Source organism: Halyomorpha halys, unplaced genomic scaffold (assembly GCF_000696795.3).
Source record: "Halyomorpha halys isolate HHAL.00 unplaced genomic scaffold, Hhal_1.1 Scaffold434.1, whole genome shotgun sequence".
Taxonomy (NCBI): domain Eukaryota; kingdom Metazoa; phylum Arthropoda; class Insecta; order Hemiptera; family Pentatomidae; genus Halyomorpha; species Halyomorpha halys.
The window spans coordinates 1,212,901-1,235,586 of NW_027114127.1; the positions used below are offsets into that span (position 1 = coordinate 1,212,901).

General features: G+C 32.7%; 1 protein-coding gene across 2 annotated transcripts in view; it reads left to right on the plus strand.

The window, feature by feature from the left end:
- The first annotated feature begins 2,225 nt into the window (after positions 1–2,225).
- LOC112210385 (uncharacterized) overlaps positions 2,226–22,686 on the plus strand; it is a 57,696-nt gene continuing 37,235 nt past the window's right edge. Inside the window, exon 1 of one of the 2 annotated variants that reach the window (XM_067051375.1) lies at positions 2,226–2,348. In XM_067051375.1, coding sequence (XP_066907476.1) covers positions 2,333–2,348 — 16 coding nt within the window. In that variant the 5' untranslated portion in view covers positions 2,226–2,332. Of the gene's footprint in view, positions 2,349–19,125; positions 19,186–22,686 lie in introns of those variants that run through there. The other variant, XM_067051374.1, reaches the window with a different exon arrangement.

The window sequence follows — 22,686 nt, forward strand, 5'->3', positions numbered from 1 at the left end:
GACAGGAGGGCAGAGGTTTACGACGGAGGGTAAAGGTCATCTGGTGGGATTTGTCAGGATTTATTTTGATTCTCCAGTTTTTACACGATTATTCAATAGATGTTATGTGTGCCTGTAGTGTTTGTGATGCATTAGTTGGGTCGTTGTTTACAGAAAGTATACATGTGTCATCATCGTATGTTGTTAGGACTGTGTTAGGGTGGGTTGGGACATCAGTTGTACCGTATAAAGATAAGGTACTACCTTGAAGAACACTGGTGGAGTGAGAATAGAGAGATGAGTAGGCTAGGTTATGATTTACTTTAAAGGTTCTATCAGTGAGGTAGGAGCGGATTATAAGGAAATATGTTGGGGGTAGGAATTGACGAAGTTTATAGAGCAGACCTGGATGCCAGACTCGATCAAAATGATTATATATTTTAAAATTCTATTAATTAGGTGTAAATACATTGCTATAGTCTTGTTTTAAGTAATTTTAGCGGTATATTGCGCAAATATACCTATACTGGCATTATATTTCTGGATAATTAAATAACCTATTATCCCATAAAAAAGAGTAAAGCTGAATTTATGGGTTGTCTATGAATTTTTATCGTTAAGTAGGTGGATTACTTTGCCAATTTACGTTCCCCTTTATTTCACCATTTTTCAATTTTATTTCTTTTTAAAAATAAGCGATGCTTTATAACGAAACCGTGCTATTTATTACCATTCACTCCGTTTTACCAATTTACTCTTGATGAAAGTATTCTGAATTAAAAATAATTTCAATTGACTCTGATACTATCTTTTATTGGAATGTAAATATTGTAGTACTATATATCTATCGCTTATTACTGCCTACAATGAGAACTGGTTATTTATTTCTAATATACAATTGGAAAAGTACTTTAGAGGTAAGTTAGTTCATTTAGTATTACATTGATATACGAGTCAAATCCAAATCATTTGAGCTGTTTTTGAAAAATTCGAAGTATAATGAAGTACTTCCGGTCAGCTGATTTTACGAAAAAGTTTCTATTGCCAAGCATGCCACCGCCTGATATTTGTAACTTAAGTTCCTTCTTTTTTGTCTTAGCAAGATTGTTCAAAACACACATCCAAACTATTTTGAGAGATTGGGTTATTTGGACTCAAGGAGACCACAAAACGTTTATACCCATCGATAGCTTGAATTAGAAATTTTCACGATAGCATAACTTCCCCTTGCCATTTATTCAATATAATAGGTAAATAATAAGAAGCATAAATAAAATATGATTATGAACTTTTAGAACGCCTAATAACATAAGAAACATAGATAATCAATCTACAATATTATAGAAAACTTGATAGTATAGTAATAAAAAATCAACTTATAACTTTTATTTAATGTTTAGATGTACACAATTATTCAAAAATCATCAAAAATAGTTTGCTTTCGTTTGAATCCTACTGGTAGGAGAATAATAGCTATAGTGAAATATTTATACCTATTATTCCGCTATCAATAGAATAGGACATATTAATTACAGAACAATTTTATTATAACGGAACATTAAACACATCTGAATATCTCACGTTATGAGAAAGTATATTAAAATTAACGACTCTTGAAAGTTCCGGGCAGTTAATTTTAAAATTTAATAATTCCTGTAGGAATACCAGGGGCCTGTTTCTTAATAAAGTACAAACAAATTTTTTTTCATGACGGGGATGACTATAAGTGATATTATATGAGTTTAAATGCAAAAAAGTATCTGCCAGAATTGTATAAGTCAGTGAAATTGTACCAATACAAACTACAAGACGGATTAGTTTGTACTTTATTATGAAACAGGGCCTAGGTCACACTGTTTTCTCTGCGAGTTTCAAGTGATTCCAAATTTAATTGTTTCTACAAAACCATATAATTAACTTTGAATGGGTGACTTAATTTCCAGTTATCTAATTTGAACAATATCGAAGATTTAATTTCCAGTGGATATTGAATATTTAATTTACAGTTAATAAAATTTAAAAGGCTGTGCTAAATCAAAATTTTCTAAGCATTCTTTCAAAAATCGATTAAACCAGTCCTAAAGGCTACGGTGAAGCCAAAAACTTCATTTCAAAATAAGTTTAAGATACCACGGTTTATTGGAATGTTTAAGTATGGCAGATAAGTTTAAAATTGAAGGGATGTAGCCTTTGGCTGAGAGAGGTCGTAACAGATAAGGCGGCTGTTGCTATGGCTACCCGTAGATCGATGGTTTTAGTTGCAGCCCAGCATCCGTCGGGGGCAGTCGAGTCTGCCATGGACACTTTCAGGGCTGATATTTCTTGACGTTATGCTACCAACTCTTTTGTATTCATGGCCAATCTCCAAGGTGGGTCGAAACACACACAACACATACATACTCATATAAATTTACAGTATAATATATGGTCTTAATGTTGCAACACTAATTGTTGAATATATTTGGAAAAATAATTGCATGAGAGACAATTAATTGTATATGTTTTCATTTCCCAAAAAGTACAGTGGGTTTTATTAACGAAAATATAGTTTTAAAACGTAAGGAAAAGATCGATTTCCCTAAAATAGTTATTCACCAAAAATGCACATAGCCTTCATTTCTTTAATGCCATAAAATTGGCGGCTCAACGCTGATTATAATCCTTTAATCATTAAATAAAAAAAAAATTACTTAACATAAATTAATTTAAATTATTTTATTAATTTAATTTAAGTCTGTTGTGTAAATTCTTGCTGTAGTGCATGAACCAGTTAGGTCATATATTAAGAAAATTAAAAAAATAAGCATATGTATGTAATATTTGTCCTGATTCAGAATCCACATTCGTATGCTTACTCATCTATCAATTACTAAGAAAGCATAAAATTTCCTGCAAATCAATCAACCAACCTCAATAGATCAGGTAGATATGGCATGAATATGAAAAATATTCCGAAGCGGTTTCTCTTCTGAAATCTGTCTATTATAATCGAAATAACCAGAAACCTATGGTTGCCTTAAAGTTTTGATTTTAAAAATTCAAAAATTTAATTACAAACAAAAAAATTGACATTGTTGTAAACTGGTCGTTTTATACGAAAATTGTGTCTCAGAATTGAAAGCTGTCATTGTCAAATCGATTCTAGTCACCTTTAGTCCAAAATTTTACAGTTAAAAATTTAAAATAGCCCGTAGTTTTGAAAAAAAAAAAACAAGCTTCCCAAACAGGTCGTGTTTAGTATCGTCTTCCATGTAATTTCGGATGTATAATTTTGTGGTATACCATTTCTGATTACTCGTGAAGATAACTGTCAAGGGTGAATCCAGAATGCTTTTTTTTGGGGGGGGGAGGGGAGAGTCCACCTACTGTTTTTTGGGGAACTGACCTACACATTATTAGTAATGCAAAAACGTCTCTTTTATCTAGTGTATAGTCGGTTGGATCGTTTAGAGCAAGGGGGCCCTCCAGTGATAACTGTGCTGTTTATCATTAAAACTTTGGTTGTTAAATTTTGAAGGGGGATTTCCATGAAAACCAACTCAAGGTTGAGAAAAACACGAAGTGACGTAAACATGAAAGGTAAAGAAAATTCACAAACTAACAAGGAAGGTGTCATAAAAACATCATCTAACTATGTTCTTGCATGCATGTTCTTCGACACACAGTGGTATGCAGAACTCCACTGTTTTCTTCCTGATTGGTGATGATTGAAAATGTTTTTGCACAAACTATTTTAGTATCTAACGATTTCTTTTTTATTTAATTAACTTGTGTCAAAGCAGTAAGAGCTCCGTCGTATTTTTGATGGACATAGAATTTTTATCAACTCTGGTTCAAAGTTCGTGTCTTGTTATTGCGTTTCCAGATATTTTGTCGATAAGAGCATGATACCTATCAAAAACAATGTTAGTATGTGTAGAGTTGTTGCCATTATGCGACTTTATATATCGCAATAAGCCTCCTCCAAACTTTAAAAAACTTGAGAATTTTGACAAGTTAATGTACGATTGCCATACCGTCAAGAATCTGCACTACGAACTTGGTAGCTCAACTTTAAAGTCATATTTATGCATACAGTCGGCGTTGTTTTTCAAAGCTGTTATAAGTTGGGATTTACTAAATTTTCTCACATATTCACATCCCTCCGACTAATCTTTAGGGTACCGCATAAATTCATATTTGCATAACTTCTGCAAGTCATAAACCCTCTGAATTGCCAAGTTGAATATTTGATGAACCGTCAGTACATCTTTACTGCGCTCAAGGTCTTTCGTGGTATGTTTTGAGATGTCTTTCTCTTTGAGCTTTCTATGAAATGAGAAGTTTTCTTAAATACACCTGTAGCAAGCGGTATTAAACAATCTTTAATTTGACTATGAAAATTCTTCAAAGAATGCATTCATTAATAAATGTTACCATTAGTAAATGTTACCATTTACGTTAAGGTGAAGGAGATAGGATCTTACAATTTTTTCTACCATAGAACCAACCATTGGATATATTTTGTAAAATATTGCTCGACAAATAAGTTGTTAGAAAAAAATTGATTTAATTTTTCCGTATCCTCTTCATCTTTTCCATTCCCCGATCCACTCCACTCGTCTTGAGAACAGGTTTCTAATAATCTCTTGTACACACAACTTTTGAAAAGATATGTGGTCCATCGTTTAATGGCATTTAATAGTCCACAGTAATAATTCAGAAATAATATACTTACTCTTTTTATATTGAGCCCCATACGCTGCCTAAATTCGATAATGATGGGCCTTTCTACGATCTAAATTACATGGAAAACGATACCAAGTATTACCAGTTTGAATAATATAAGTTTTTTTTTTTTAAATTAAGTGAAATTTAAAATTTTCATATGTAAAATGTTGGTCAAGGATATAATCGATTTGACAATGACATCTTTCAGTTTTATGAAACAACTCTCACAGAAAATGACACCAAACTCGACCACTTTGTAACATTTAAAATTTTTCTGTTTTTTTTTCAATACATTTTCGTATTTTGAAAAACACCCAACCACGACTTCTGTTATCAGCCTTTCGCCTTGTGTTATTTCGATCATTTTTTTCAATACATTTTCGTATTTTGAAAAACACCCAACCACGACTTCTGTTATCAGCCTTTCGCCTTGTGTTATTTCGATCATTTTAAGCGAATTTCAGGAGAAAAGCTGCATCGGAATATTGTTGTATACTCATGCACCAAATTTACTTCGTCTACAATTTCTATGTAGAGTATCTGCCATAATGTTTAAAGCTCAAAAATTTGTTTGAACGCAATCATTTCAAGAACTACCAGTCCGATTTGAAAAATTAATTTTGTGTTTGATAGACCGTTTACTAAGGAAGTCATTCCCAAAGCGTAGGAAAGCTAAAAATTTTAACAATGATTATTCATGTATTGTAATTGTGCAATGAAGGTTTGAAAAAGTAGGTTCGAGATCAAATTTTCAAATCAAAGCAAAAATGTTTTGTTTTTTTTATTTCTAAAATGAATACGAAATTTTTCTACCTTCAGTAATTCAAAATAAAATTGTTACTTTAGCCAAATTATTGTTTTTGACTTGTTACTTGAAAATTCTGGGCAATAAATGAGACTAAAACATTTTATAGGTTATTATTTGAAAGGATTTTTTTAATTTAGATGTTTGATAACCTTATCAAGAAATTATTACTGATTACCATTACTGTTCTGTTAAATAAAACAACAAACCTATACTTTCTGCATTCCAATTACAGTTACTTTTGTGGAGGTATTGTTTCTTGCAATATCTTTCCCAACTTTTGTTTTTTTACTGAAAAGAGGTCAAATAAATATTATGTTTCATATTTTTTCCTGCGATTTAAACAACAATCGAACTGAAAAATCTTTTAAGTCAGTTTTATTTTAGTGTTAGGTCCTTTTGTTTTTCAACATAAATTTCGTATGACATTCAGTTGATAGACCTGGCTATATAGCCAATCATAATCAGACTAGGTGTATTCGACTAAGTGGGGGTACCCCTGGTATTTTAAAATGAGAGGGTCTTCTAGATTAAAGAATTCATTTTCTTAACACTTGGTTTATCAACAGAAATAAACTACAAGCTAGTTGAAATCATAACTTAATTTAATATATAAAATATAACACACATAATTTTAAAAAATATTGAATATTTATTTGTTTTTTTTTCTTTAGCAAAATTATGAATTACTTCTTTAAAATCTATTTCTTTAAGTACTTCTCTTTCTAGGAGCATCACCGATAAACAGCTCAATCTATTTTGAATCAATTTTACCTCCCACTTCATTTTTAGTTTATTTAAATTTATCAAGTACACAAGTTAAAATTAAGATGAAGCTTTCCGTAATGCGAAAAGAAACAGACTGTTCTCGGAGTTTTAATGTTTTGTTGATTTATTAAAATGATTATTGTTGCTTTTATGAGTAGTAGTGAAAAACTCTTCCTTATTAAATACCATTATTTTAATATGCAATAATATAAACAACGTTTTTGGGTCATCACCCCATCATCAGGTACTCTACAACACAATTTATAATATACAATCAACAATACTATTGATCAACAACAACAATATTTTATTTAGCGCACTTGCTCAGCCTCCACTGGCTCATTAACACTGATGCGGCGAGAGGGATACGCTGGGATCTTACGAGCTATCCTCTACGTCTCACACGTGGAGTGCCGTGTACGGGGCTTCGGGGTTTCTAAATCCGACTAGGGGTTCCCCGTACACGTATTATATTGAAATTTATTCATTTATTAATGTATTTGTATTTATATTCTATGTATTTGTATTATGTATCTCTATCGATTCCTCATGGGAACCGACTGAAAAAGTATGCGCTAGATTTAATTTAAACACTAGATACCATATGGACTCCCTCGCCATGGTATGCTAGATATGAATATCTATAATTAATCATTGGAGTTCCTTTCCAACGGTATCGTGTTCACCAATTTACTATGCTATTATATATGAGGTGGCATGCAGGGATTAATTATTATAAAGTAAAGTCATTGTTACATATTTTATATTTACAAACATATATACATTAGTAAGAATAATATTATGAGAGAGCATGGTAGACTTGTTTCCTTATACTTTAATTATTATATTATGTATTGAGAAGTACTAGTTGGGATCTTTGATATTTATACTGACTCTATGTTTTCAATTTTGTTATTGCCATTCAAATTACAACAGAAAAGGTCTTACTTATTTTAATACGTCGGTCGGCTTGGCAGTTGTCGCGGCAGAGCGCCCATATTCGCTATGCTCCTCAGCCTCCCGGCGGCCGTTGCTTAATCCCTGCGAAGGATGACTTCCTCCTCGAACTGGTATTCCCCTGATCTTCCCTCAGACTGCCTTCAAGTGTCCATCTCCCAGACTGTATCTCAAGTCTCCATCTCTCCCAGCCTGTGTCCAACTGTCAGACTGTCCCCACTCTGTTCCTGTTTTTGCTTATTTTCTTCCCTCTCCTTCTGACTCCTCCTTCTTTTGATTTATGTTCTTTGATTGGTTTTTCTATGTTCAGAGGGGGTTTATTCCAATGACCTTCGGCGAAAGTCGGTCTTTTTCCTACCTTTCATGTTTAAATTAAGGCGGCTTTCTTCTTTATGTATTTTCCCGAGGTTTTTAGAGTGCTCACGTGTTAGATGAGGGCTGTTTATTTGTTTATCTCTGCCTACACGGTCAATCGTCCCCAGGGGATGCATACCCTCTGTTATCTTTATATCTCTGTACATTACTTTAGATGCTTTGCTGATCGAGTTTTTGCCTAGGCCCAGCGGTTCCTTTGGCATGCCGACAAAATAAATTACTTAACGCTAATAATTCCAGCTGGTGCCTCCCATTACATATCAGGAGGATAGAGTGGGCTCAGGTCGATTGTGTAAAAATTGTATGTAGGAGTGTAAATATGACTAGAGATACTTTTATTTTTATCATTATTTTATTTTTTTTTTTTTTTCATGCACATAGTTTTATTATGTTCATTTTTTTTATCCTTCTGTTTGTATATATTTTAAGAGAGATTTTATTTATTTTTTTTTTTTTTCATGCACATAGTTTTATTATGTTCATTTTTTTTATCCTTCTGTTTGTATATATTTTAAGAGAGATTTTATTTATTTTCGTGTATTTTTTTTACATTTATTTATTTATTTTTCATTCTTATTTTATTTTATTAAGTATGTAATCATTCAACACTATTACCTATTGCCCACAACGGTGTGACAGATTGTAATATCTATAAGTTCGATTATAAAAAAAAAAAAATTTATTTAAAACAATTATCTCAACAAAATTATCCTTATATTTCATAATTAAACGAGTCTCCATAATTAGTCATAGGTAGAATAGTCAAAATAATCATTATTGCCGTCAGTTTGTTTTTAAACAAATTAATAAATAAAATTTCACATATAAAAAATGAGGAGAAATCCAAAAACATTATTTTAGCAAGACTTGAATTAAGGTATATCCTGCAGAATGAATATGTATAAATTCTAATATAGTAGTAAGTAATGTAAATATATTTTAATACATATGTATGTATTTAGATATATATCAATTTTGCTATTTATCTATTTAATAAAGGAGAAAGAAAATATATATATTTTAAATATAGTTGCTAATGGACGTTTCATCGTTTTAACAAATAGAGGTATAAGATAACTGGCATAGTTGTAATCTATTTGTGTTGTAGAGTACCTAATAATGCAGCGATGGCCTCAAATGGTTGTTTATATTATAATGAAGAGTTTTTCACAGGAACTGATTAATTACTTGCAAATTCACCCAGTAATAAACCTACAATATTGAGATTATTGTTGCTAAGTATTTAAAGGGAAAGAAGAAGGAATTTACTAGATTTAGAGGAAGAAACATTAATATTAGAGATAATGGGGCAGAGGTAGTTTGTTAGTTTATGGATTTCGGCTTGTACGTACAAACGAGAGGTAACGAATTGTAACAAGGGTGTGCCAAGAATCAAAACAACAAGGGGGCAAGACATTGTCAATCAAGTTGTGACATTTAAGCACAGAAAAGGAGAATGAAACCAAAATTTTAAGAAAATTATATGTAATTGTCGCAGTGATTAAAATTAGTATTTGCTTAATAAAAAAAAATTGATTTTTATTAAATTAATATTTTTTCAGTTCTGGAGGGGAGGAGTGAAGATAGCTGCTCCCTCTGAATACGCTCATAAATTGTAGGATATTAGATTTCTGACGATGGGGAGGTTAATTAGTTTGATCTCAACAGGGGGTTGTTGTGGCCTACCCTAGTCTCCTTCAAAAGTGAAACTCAAACCAAAAAGAGGGTGTTAAACACACCGTAGGAGCTCAAGCTTACATGGAGTTAATAAGAATGTTGTAATTGTAATCTGAACTGATATAGGAGACTTCTATTCCTCTGGAGTAAGGCTGTCTCTCTTGGCTTCTCTGTTCATGACATAGATCCTATAGGTGTTGATTAAATTTGAACATGATTAAGCAGATGGGTTCAAGAGTGGAAGATAAACAGGTCATACTCTTTTTTATCCATGATGACAGTTATATTAACTTTTTTTGTTGCCGTGGCGACCGAGAGTTAAAACCGTCACCTTAATAAGCTCCGTTGTGAATGGGATCATCCTTTAGTCACTATGACTATTTCAATCAGAACAATACCTAGCTGATATTAAATGATACTTAACTGTAGATTGATGTGAGAAGTTTAATTTATATTAAAAGATAGAGGTATATTAAAAAAAAAAAGTTAAAAATTGTAAAATTAATCACATAAAGCGACACTTCCGGCTAGACAATTTCCTTCTTAAATTGTAAAATGGCAGTGGTAATAAAAAAAAGTGAATAAATAGCATTAATATTATATAAATAATAAGTAAATGTATTCGTTATTCTTTGATTTTATTAAGTTATATGTTAATCGATATTCTTAAATAAGTAATAATTTGTTAGGGTGAATAAAACCACTATTGCCTGAATGGTAGTTCTCAGTATTATTCGATCCAACAAATTGTTCAAAAAGCCACAAATTCAAGAAGATTATTTTAAAATAAACAATAGTTCAAACAATAAAGAAATAACGGATAGGTAAGAAATAAACTGTATCATTACTCGGATACAAATTACCCAAGCTTGTATGTAATTAATTTGGAAATGAGAAAAATCCTATCTATTTCCATCATCTCTGTACCTTCTTCTAGAAAGATAGGGCCATCACTGTCAAACGACAAAACGTCTTCTTCTGCCTCTTCACCTTCTACAATGTCTTCTGGAAACTGAGGAAGAATCATATTTCTCCAACAGGTCAAATTAGAAACTTCGAGTGATTTCAATGGTTCAGGGAACATAAATACCAACCAAAATCACAGGTCATCTGACGAAGATCCTCGGGACTCATCATTACCATCCACTTTGTTGTTTCAAAATGGCTACTTATTAAATAATTACCATGGCTATAGGTCGTTCATTTAAGAAAAAGGATAACTCCTCTGTATTTAGTAATCAGTTTTTCTAAAACTTACCACAAATAGAATAAAATATGTAATTATCACTCAAGTAGTTGATCGATTTTGTTAAAACTTACCTAAAGTCTTCTGCTTAACGTTCTTCAAGTTTCCTCCCCGTAATTAAGAAACAAAAAAAAATGCTTCATATTTAGTTTTGGTATATTGTTTTTCATGATGAATAATTCTTTGAAAAGAAATTCATTCGAACTCTGACTGTTAGTAGCAAAGATAAGACATATTCAATTTTCCAGACTATACCTTTATCTTAGAAGATATTTGGACGACTTTCTATGATAACCAGTCCACTTTTTTGTCAGTTTTTGGAATAACTCAAAAACTAAACCTTCTACACTATACTTTAATTTTCGGACATTCGCTTAAAAACCAAATTTTAAATAATTATATTGCTAACGCAGATCATAATTCGACTCGTATAATTGAAGATATAGACAATTTTCTTACAGGACTTCGAGCTCAAAGCGGCTAAAAAATTAGGGAGAGGACAAACCAGATATTTTATTATTCGTAATTTACAGATGTAATAAAATAATTAATTCAAATAACGAACCATTGTGAAATACTTAAGCACGTCTTTCAATATTTCTATCTTTTAAATCTAATCTTCTAAATTTTTAAATTTAGAGATTTGAAAAATGTAATAATGAATATTTTACACTATCAATGGTTGGAAATATATCCATAAATTTCTGTGGAATTCACTTGTCTTTAATGATTACTTACTGCAGCGGGGAAAATCCATTTTCGGCATTAATGCATGTAAAAGGTTAGTAAAGGTACTCCATCGCTCAAGTAACCTCACCTACTTAGTTATATCTCTTAATTTTCTCTCATAAAATCGATGGCTTGTTAAGCATAAGTATGCTTTTTATTTTTTCACAAAACTAATCCAAGGCCCTCCACATATCATTCATTAGCTACAGGTCCTGTGCTAGTTTAATGCTTCACTGACATTCTTGGTTTTTCATAATCAATTAATATTTATATTTAATAGCTTATCAATTATAGTAATACTTTACTTTTGCAGGTTTTTCCCTCAATGGGTTGCCTGTCTAGGTCAGAGCGTCCCTCCACTTCTTTCTATCCCACCAATCTTCCTCCTCAAGTTCCCTACCGGCCATGTCCTCCCCCACGCAGTCCTTACACAAGTCTTCCTCTTCTCCGTTTTCCTGGTTGTTCCCCCAGAAGTCTCAGACTAGTAAGAGCCAAGCTTCAGTCTCAGCTGTACAGACTCCTCACTCCATTTATTGAGGCAATAGTAATACCCGCACTCTTAAGAGATTCCCACTTCTTATGCCTTGGTACACTGTCATAAGCCTGTTCTAGGTCTATAAAAGCTATGTGTAAAGTTCAAGAATAGCAGGATGGCCTGTCAGCTCAACAGGTCAGCTGTGAATATATCGAATAAGAAGCCTTGAACCGAGAACGGCATCGTCATCAGGGTAGGGGGAGGGTGGTTGGTGGCGCGACCACTTTCGCAAGTATCCCAAGAGCTCAATGATGACACTGTGACGAGGCGAGTGTGTACCGCCTCTAAATAAGTGCAGCCTCCCCTGCAGGCAAGACACGTAAGTCAGGGATGGCAACCAGTCTAAGGGAAGGTGACCCCGGCAAAAAACCTCCTGTTCCTCCAGGTTGGGGTTATCTACCAGACCAGCACCTTGATAGTAGAAAAATTAGCTAGCTAAAATAAGTCAGAAAAAGATGAAGCCGGATGGAAACATTGGTAAACGGACCTGGAAACGGAAAAGGACATTACAAATTGGAATCTGGAACGTCGAATAAAAAAGCCAAAGTTTTCGCTGAGTTGGAGATGTAGAATCTCGACATACTCGTTTCGACGGAAACAAAGGTGAAAGGAAGAGGACAGGAAAGAATTGGGTCCACATTTGGAGTGGAGTGGATAAAGGTGAGCGGGCTAGGGCAGGTGTCTCCATTGGAATCCGAGGGAAATACAAACGAAAATTATAGTAATAGTTTTGAAAAACTAACAACTAAATTATAGAAAATAAAACTAAATACCTCACTCCTTAGAACCCACAAATGCTGAGTCATCAAAAGTGCACAAGTCGAAATAAAAGTAATAATAACTTATTTATAATAATAATATAAAAAATGTGGTGATTATTGCAGACTCGCTGAGTGCCCTCAAAGCCTCGGAGCGCACGTATCCAGAACACCCGGAACTTCATTCTGTTTTAGAACTTATAATAATTTTGAACGATACTGGAAAAATTATACACTTGATCTGGTCACCTAGTCAAGTGTATGTTTGGTTCTCCCATAAACAAATTAATAAATTATTATTGTTATTATTCTGGCCACCTAGGCATATTGGGATTCGATTTATCGAAATGGCTGATAGGGCAGCAAAAGAAGCGGATCAACAGCTTTCTTGACAGTCTCGGAGCTCCAAGAGAGGCCCTATTACGGGAGTGGAAGGTACTGTGGGGCAGCAGTCCGCAAAATAAATTGAAGGTGATTAAGAAAAATGTTAAAGCATGGAACAGTTGTAGTCGCGGCAACCGCAGAGAAGAGGTTGTATTGACACGCCTAAAACTAGTTCACACAAGGTTCACACAACTTCACTTAATTACAAAGTAGATCTACCCAGAGTGTGTTTTTTACATTAGAAGAATAAATGAACTGGGTATATCCCATGGGGGGCCAATGTATCAGAGACCTTGGGATATGGGCAAACATATTTAAATAAGATTATGTCTTGTCTGAAAAACAAGGACTGTGTATATATATTTTTTTTCTTTCCTTTTTGTATTTATTTATTTTTTGTTGTCTGTCCTATTTTTTTCCTTTTTTTATTATGATTATATTATATATTTTTCATTTATCTATTTTTTCATATATATAATTGAAGACTAAATAAATAAAATATTGGTAGGTTTTACGCCTTAATTTCTGAACAACAAACCTCGGAAAGCCTCGCTCATAGGTAAGTGAACAAGAAATCCTCTGAGATAAGGTCTAATCCCTTGATCCGGTTGGCATTAAGTTATAATTGAGATAGCGTCTAATGGATCTTTCCTGATAAATTTGTAACTTTAATATCTAGTATCCAGAAAATCTATATATTTAATTATAGATAAATTAATAAAAGCGTTTAATATTATGATACATATATCATACATATTGTTTTCCGAAAAAAACATATTTCCAACACCTTAATAGTATTTGGAAAAATCGACTTTTGACCAGCTAGGTTGAAAACATACCTCTTTGGGTTGTACCCACGAAAGATGATACATCAAAAGTGCACAAGTCTAATAATATTATTATAATATATAATCCATGACACTGAGTGTTCGTTTAAAGATACAAAATAAACATATACTTACAAACTTATAGTCTTATATAGTTTGATTTATTCAAAATTAAATTCTTTCACTAACTCATTTCTATTGTTAACACTTGTTTTTAAATTAGGAAATAATTTTTTATGATCTAGGCCGTTCAGAATTATTACGGTTTCCAATAAATTCAGTTGTTGTTTCCTAAAAATGATACTTTAAATGCATTCAATATTGGACAACTTGACATAAAATGAAACGTATGTCCCGATGCAGTCATGTTACATAAGAAGCAGTTTGACCGTTTATCCTGCCATAGTTGGTAATTTAGATTTAGGAGCTCACCTCTTGGTTTAAAAATTAGCTGAATAAAGTAGAAATTGTTCTCTTTCTCCTGAAAATATCCCACTTGCAACTTAATCCCGCATAAATTCTGTAGTATTATGCTAATACTTTTGTGATTTATTAATTTATTTTCTCTTGATTAATTCTTTATAGTGCATTATTTAATGTATTTGCAACTTCTATAGTAGTCTCCTTTTTGCGAATGAAATGTCCAACTTTCTTCCTTTTTTTTCTTATTTTCATCATCCATATTATGGATCTAAAGGTTCTTTTCAATGATTAATTTAGCTATTATATATGGGAGGTGTAGATGACCTATTTGTATCAGTTTAATTATGTATTCAATATTCAATACTAAATATATGCTTATATATATAATATTACGTTTTTACTTATCCTGAGCTTTGCTTTAAAATGATCGTCAATAGATAAACTTTCCTATATAATTACACTAGGTATTTATAACTGTAAACTATTTCTATATAAGCTCCTGAGAAGGAAGAAATAATCGACATTATTAAATCAATGAAAAATGATGAATAAGTCACCAGGTTTGCATGTGATCACTCCAGAGATGATAAAATATGATGGCTGTGATTTGTGGGAAGAAATTTATTATTTCATTTGGGAGAAATGGACGGAAGAAAAAATGCCCGAAGATTGGACAAGAGTAGAAATATGTCCTATACACAAAAAGCGAGGCAAAATGACATGTGATAATTATACAGGCATTGCTCTACTAAGCAAAACCAATAAAATACTGGCAGTACGTCTACATAAAGGAGTGTCTTATTTCACGGAAAATATTATAGGAGAATATCAAGGAGGGTTCCGGCCAGGTAGGTCGACAGTTGACTAGATATTGACCCTGAGGCAGGCAATGTGCTATGCAAAAGTGCTATGAGTATAACATAGACCTACTACATCTGCTATTCGTAGACTTTAAACGACAGTTTCAATTATAACTAATCCTGGAGGGGCCATTTACAATCGATTGTCTCAACATTTAGCATATGCAGATGATGTAGTCATTGCTGCAAGAACCCGAGCAACATTAAAAGGAACATTTCAGAAATTGGAAGAAGTAGCATATGGATTGGGCCTTAAGGTGAATGCAGACAAGATGGTGTACATGAAAAACTCAACAGAGGATAAGGAAGAGAATAGCAAAGTGACGTTCAGAGACCACAGCTTCAGTTCTGTAAACCATTTTAAGTACCTGAGAAGCCTGGTCACAAGTGACAACAAAGTAGAGAGCGAAATAGAGACCAATATAGCAGGAAATAGCTGTTATTTCTCGCGGCAAAAAATATTGCAGTTTAGGGCTCTCTCTAAAAGAATGAGAGTGGTCATTTACAAAACCATAGTAAGGCCAGTAGTGATATATGGGGGAGAAAGATGACCCTTGACAAGAAAAGCAGAACAGATGCTCAACTCCTGGTAGAGAAAAACATTGAGAAGGATGTGGGGAGGAGTTTCGGAGAGTGGAATTTGGAAAAGAAGAAGGAATGATGAGCTGATGGATCTATTCGGGGAACCTAGCTTTAGTCACGGGAGCGTGGCTTTAGTCAAAAGAGCAAGAATAAGATGGTTAGGACACGTTGAGAGTATGCCCGATGAAAGGATACCCAAAAAGATGGTTTATGGCAAATCAGATCGAAAACGGAAAAGAGTACGTCGCTGGATGATGTAGAGGAGGATTTGAAGCTCGAGATTAATAAAATTTCCACATTTCACAATAGGTATCTAATCATTTCCTTAATATTAGTGGATTGTTCTAGACCAAAACTACATCATCATACACTGGTATATTAATTTTTTTTACCACCTATAGAAATTCCTCCTGCAACTCATTCCATTAAATAATTTATAAACACAGAAAAAATTAGTAGGCTTAGCAAGCAGCCTTGCCTTAGGCTACTTCCGCATTATATGATCGAGAAAGACCATCTTTGGTCCATACTTAGAAGGTTGTGGTTTTATACAGATCTTCGTGATATTTCTAAAACTTTGGTTGGAAGATGGATAGTATTTAACGTATAAAACAGTAATTCTCGGTTTATTTTATCGAAAGCCTCCTTGAAATCAACGAAAAATAAATAACCATGCTGATTGTAATGAAATTTATTAACCCTAAGGGAACAAATGTATTATCGTTGGTTATATTTTTGTAGCCCTTGTTTGCTTCGATTTGTTTTTTTTGTTTATTTACAGAAAGATAAATTAATAAATACTATGCTTTGTGTTTTCCCGGACATTTCAACAGCTATCGAATGAACAATTAAACTGAAGAATTATTCTGTCATTTATTAGTAATTGGTTCCTTCCTCGTAAATTTTGAATGTTATCAAGTTGATGGGATGCGCTTGCTCATGTGCCTATCATCATGTGCCTCGATGCTTCACAGATGGCCACTTGCTCAGTCCGATAATTCAGTTTACATCATTTTTCAGATGTATGAATTGGTGATTAAATTATTTTGAGAATGTAAGTATATGATTTTGGTATACAAAGAGTAGAACTGTCACTTCCGTCCCATTTTTGCATAAAAAAACTGATTTTTAAATCGTTAATTTTTCAGGATCTGTCTTGCCATTAGGTATGCATTTGTCATAAAATGTATTTATCATACCTATTGATCACCTATATTTTATTAGCATTAATTATCCACAACCGAACTTTATCTATGAAACAAAAAGTAACTTATTCTGTGCGACTTCTCAACCATATATATTAAACTTAATTAAATATCACTTAATTTCTTTGGTTGTTCCTTTCCATCCTTTTCATTATTATTTTTTATAAACCGTCATTATAATTTTTCCCTTTCTCTTTCTTTCACTGTATAATTTTTACAACATTTTTGCTCCTTTATTTTATGTTGATTTGATTGAATGTTCAAAGATAGAGGGGGGAGGTGAGTAAGAGATCGTGGAGATTGATTGATGTTGTTGGAGGAGGCATGGATTCTTGTAGAACCCCAATGCCAGAGTATTAACGATAACAATCTTAATTCTATTATCTCTTAGTAGTTCCTTGATTTATTATACACTATTTAGATTCCTGACAATTTATATTTTAAACTCAGTCTCTTTTTATTTATGCTCTCGTGGATTCGCTACTGTGCTGGATGGATTTGACGTTTTTGATTATCCTAAATGTAGATTCCGTGTTTACGGTCTCACTAGGCACACAATTCTTAATAAGTATTTGTATTTGTATTATATTTTACGGTTATATGCTGATAAATAAAACGGAGGTATTAGAAAGAAAAAAAAGAGAGAGGCGGATACAGAACGCAAAGAAAAGAACTAAGTCCATGGATTAGACCTTGCACATCATTGTGTTTCTTTCAACTATTCATTTAAAAAACACCCCCTAGAAAATGGCTCTTTGTAAGTGGCGAAGTGGTCGACTTAAGAGCTTTGAATCTTTTGTTTTTCTATTTTCTAGAAACATGAAAGATATATTACATTAAATAGTTTATATTAGTGTAAACATATATTCATATATGTGTATATTAATATATACAATTTAGAAGGCTTACACTCGGTAAATACAATTCACAAGATAGCACTGCGGTGAATAATTGGGATTGTAGGGTTGTGGAGATTTGTAACAAACATATTATTAGAAAGTTTTATTTTAAATTTTAAAAAAAATTGTGGATTTTTGGTAGCAGTCGCATCCGCAAACCCCAGCGTACTACACCATTGCTGCCGCACTCTGTATGCCAGAAATGGCAATGGAGGAGGATAAAAAAAAAGTATTCTTAGAAAGTTAATAAACACTAACCCGACAAGTTAACGTCTGAGGGGTAGACCAAAACGTTGTTGGTTGTAGAGGTTTGCGTCAAGACTGATCTTGTGCAATAGCGTTTGGACAGAAGTCATTGGGTAGATATCTGCAGACAGCGATTGGTGGTCTCGGCATCAGTCGTTGGGGTTCTCTAGGCCTTTATTATTATATTTTTAAGTTGTATTTTCTGTAATAAACGTGGCATTCGTTACGTCCACACTGACATACGCTTAAGGTACCCACTTCGAAATCCACTGTTATAGATATATTTCATTTATAGTTCCACCAGAGGGCCTGTTTTATAATGAAAGCTAATAGGTATTAGTCCATAAATACAAGTACACAAACTAAAAGTACAAGCACTTATACTTTTTGTTTCATGATGGGGACGGCTATCAGAGATCCAGGGGCCTTGTATTTATGGACTAATACGGCTTTCATTATGAAACAGGCCCCTGGATCTCTGATAGCCGTCCCCATCATGAAACAAAATGTATAAGTGCTTGTAGTTTTAGTTTGTGTACTTGTATTTATGGACTAATACGGTTTTCATTATGAAGCAGGCCCCTGGATCTTTGATAGTCGTCCCCATCATGAAACAAAATGTATAAAGGTATTATATAAAGCTTATTATAAGCTGTATAAAGCTTATTAGCTTTCAGCTTTACTATTGTATTAGTCCATAAATACAAGTACACATACTAAAAGTACGAGCACTTATACATTTTGTTTCATGATGGGGACGGCTATCAGAGATCCAGGGGCCTGTTTCATAATGAAGGCCGTATTAGTCCATAAATACAAGTACACATACTAAAAGTACGAGCACTTATACATTTTGTTTCATGATAGGGACGACTATCAGAGATCCAGGGGCCTGTTTCATAATGAAAGCCGTATTAGTCCATAAATACAAGTACACAAACTAAAACTACCAGCACTTATCCATTTTGTTTCATGATAGAGACGAATATAAAATAGGGAACATAGCTTCAAAAAATATATAGTACACATCGATCTCATTGACACCTACCTGAGGTATTTATTAACTATCATTTCCTTTAAGCAGATTATAACAGCTTAATATAAATGTAAACACGGAAAATCCTCCACGATATGGAGTTAGTTTATCTTCATACCTTGTTCTGAAAGCAATAAATTATTTGAATTTAGTTTACACCAGGTAATGGGATACGACACAGCAAGTGAGTGTTCAACGTTTGATTTTTTTAAATGTATATTCAGTTAGAAATAACGTCCTTTTTTTATGAACAGTCTGTATGCTATTTTTAATGATTATAAAAAATACGAATGCTTAAACCTCCCATCGATTTCCGTCAAATATTCAGCGACATATCTTCACTGAATATTACCTAGAATTAAGTTATTTGAGAAACAATTGTATACTCAATGTATACTTGCTATAATATCTCTCAATATCGTACCTTAATCTCAAAATATCTACCTTAATTTCAATAAAAAATATGTAAATTACGGTACATTATAAATTTATAGTGAGCAAAAATTTATGTAAAACATAAAAAGGTTTTTGGTAAAATGTGCAACAATTTGATGAAAGAAAAATCAAAACAACCTGTACTAATAAACATGGACCAACTTCCAAGGAACTTTGTAATTGAGTAACAATATTACACATTAATATCAATTAAAATAATTAGAATTTCGGTAAATCATATTTATACAAGTAGGTCAGATTATTTGGATGCTTTGCGAAAATTGTTCACCGGTTAAATAAACGCCTCTTCAAAAAAATAACAACACTTATGGATCTTTAAATTATTTAAATCTAAAAGTCTAACCCACGTTGTATATTATTTATAGCAATAAGACTAACTACATGAAAGGGAAAAGTCGTATCATTTTTACTCACTATTTGTCAACAAACCAAGGTTAAAATGTTTTTCGTAATGGATTTCAATTCAATCTTCAGCCGATTTTTAATTTTTGTAGTATGTAATACTTTGCTGATTATTAACTGTTTTAATGGTGTGGTAATGAGTTGTTGAAGCCAAGATGATCTGGTAAGAGCATTTACTTATTAGCATTTACAGAATCAGAATATTTAGTTCAAATGGCTATAAAAGTCTAGAGGGGAAGACTTGGAGTGGAGAACGGTATACCTTTGAGAATTTTTGATTCATGGCTTCGAAATTACCTAGTTTGTCGCATGGTTTCTGAAGAAGCTCTAGTACTCAAGAGCTCAAAAGAGTTTGAGTGAACATATAAAAATGTTTACGGGTCTCCACCAACAAGAATTTGGTAAATATGTTATTATTGATATCAAATCCTCTCATTATAACCTTTGGTTATTGAGAACATCCAGGAAACCATTGCTACCAAATTGATTTCCCTTATTGTGGAATTTATATGTTCCCGAGGACTGGGAAGAATCACCCGAGATGTAAAAACATTGAAAATGTGATATTTTTGGACTACCACAATACAAAAATTTGGCAAGATTTTGTATATATCAAATTATAAACATTTTAATAGTAATCGTTGTAATAGATTTATTAATATATTATAAGTATCGCCGAATTTTTATGTTCGAGAGATGGGTAGGAAAGCCCCGAAATGTAGCTGAACTAAGAAAGTAAAACAAAGTAATGGAGGTGTAGTTCGCCTCAACATTTACCATTAATAAAAAAGAATACCTATTAAGTTTAAACGGAACAAAATCTATTCTGTGAGTCGTTTATCTATCAACATTAGTGATGGTAGCTAGGAAGGAAGCCTTATCAAAATCAAAGAAATGGTTTAGGAATAAAGAGTGTTCAGAAAGTTTAGAGGCAGTAGGATTTTTGGAGAAAATTGAATATTTATGCTGGGTTATGTGATCTTTAAGGAGCTTATTGTTTTTGCTAATTATGGTCGATAGTGCAACAAAGGACGTATAAAAAATAGGGGTTGTCTTTATCATTAATAGGATTTTTTAGACGTGTGTAGACGTTAGAAGGTTTGTTGTGGGATTTGAAAGTGAGTTGAAGGTAAGGATATTTTAATGTAATCAGGAGGAAAGGGGATACTTAGTGATGATTTATCTCCAGTAGGGTATAGAGGTTCGGGGAGACCAAAGCAGAAGAGAAACAATTTTTGTAGTTCTTAATTAGCTGCGTACGTAAGTCAAAGTGGAGAGGAGAAAACGATTGACCCTCTCCGAAATCACTAAATATTTTTACTTATTCCAACCAGTTACCGAAAAGTATATAAACCTATTCTTTATACTATTTCAATAATAACGTACGTTAGCATAGAAAATATTATGTTATAAATTTCTCAACAATGATTTGCTGATGACCATTGGGTTTTACGCCTTAAAGCCCAACGAATAACAACATCAATAACTTGTTGTTGTATAGTTGGATAGGTTGACCTCTTTCCAAAATGAAAGTTTAGCTACTGCGATAATTTTGATGCTACTGTTAATAATTTTGTCTGTTGTAAAGGTAGGAGAAATTAAGTAATAAGTGAAAGGAGAAGTTATTAGCTAAGCTTTATTTGATAAGGTTAGTCATAGTTTTGTGGACATAGGGATGGGAGAGAGAAAGACAACTGTGGATATGGTAGCTGCATTATTTTGTATTGTAAGGATGTTGGGAATGTCCGACGGATTAGATCAGTTTGGTTTACTAATGAGAATATATAGTGTTGTAATACTTTCTTGTTTTGAGGAGGTCAAGGAAAGGATAATGATCGTTCATTCCACAATGAATGATACCGTAGAGGCGGTGTTGGTAGATAGGATATCAAGGATTTTATCAAAAGGACCTACGTAAAGGTCATTCGAGAATTTAATAAAGAAAGTGCTATTTGAAACAGGAAGATTATGGATTATAAATTCATAATTTGTGATTAGTAATCTTTTATATCATAATAATTTTCATATCTAGGGAGAAGAGGAGGCTAGAAAAGTATAATTGGTCACTTACATTAAGAATTTTACAATTTTAGACGCCTAGGAGGATTATTACTTATTAATAATTGTTACTTATACTTATGATTATTACTTATGTATACTACCTTGGCCTTTGAAAAGAAGATGGCCTCGAGATCTTCTCCTCTAGAAATGTAATTGGAGTTCTATCAGTGGGTAGATTCTCCACATGTTTTTATCATGTCACTATGTCACCTACAGAAAATTTACTTGTTGTATATATGTGTATACAGTTGTAAATATCAATAAATAAATTATTAAAAAAAAAAAAACAATCTGTAGAACATGTTGAAATCAATATGATTTGTCAAATTCAACACAAAACATTTATTGGTTTATTTTCCGAGTAACTTATGATAGTAATTCTGATAGTTTCCATGATCCACTAAGATAGTCCGACTATCTAGTGAGGGCGATAATAATAATATAAGTCACGATTTTAAAATGTTCAACATATTTTATGACTAATACTTATTTTAGTACCCTGACTAAATACATTATCGTATCACATGACACAATATTTTTTCATATCTCCATATAATATTTTATAGTTACATTTTATTCTGTAAACTTTGTTGTTCAAGTCAACAAATACTTAAAATACAAAGTATTTTACATTACAGTTTCACTCACTAAATTAGTACCACGCAATACTATTTGTTAACGTTCTTAATAATTTTTGGGAGGGGAGACTATATTTTGACGTATCCCAAATAGAAGACAGTTATTAAGAACTCCACTTGGAAATATA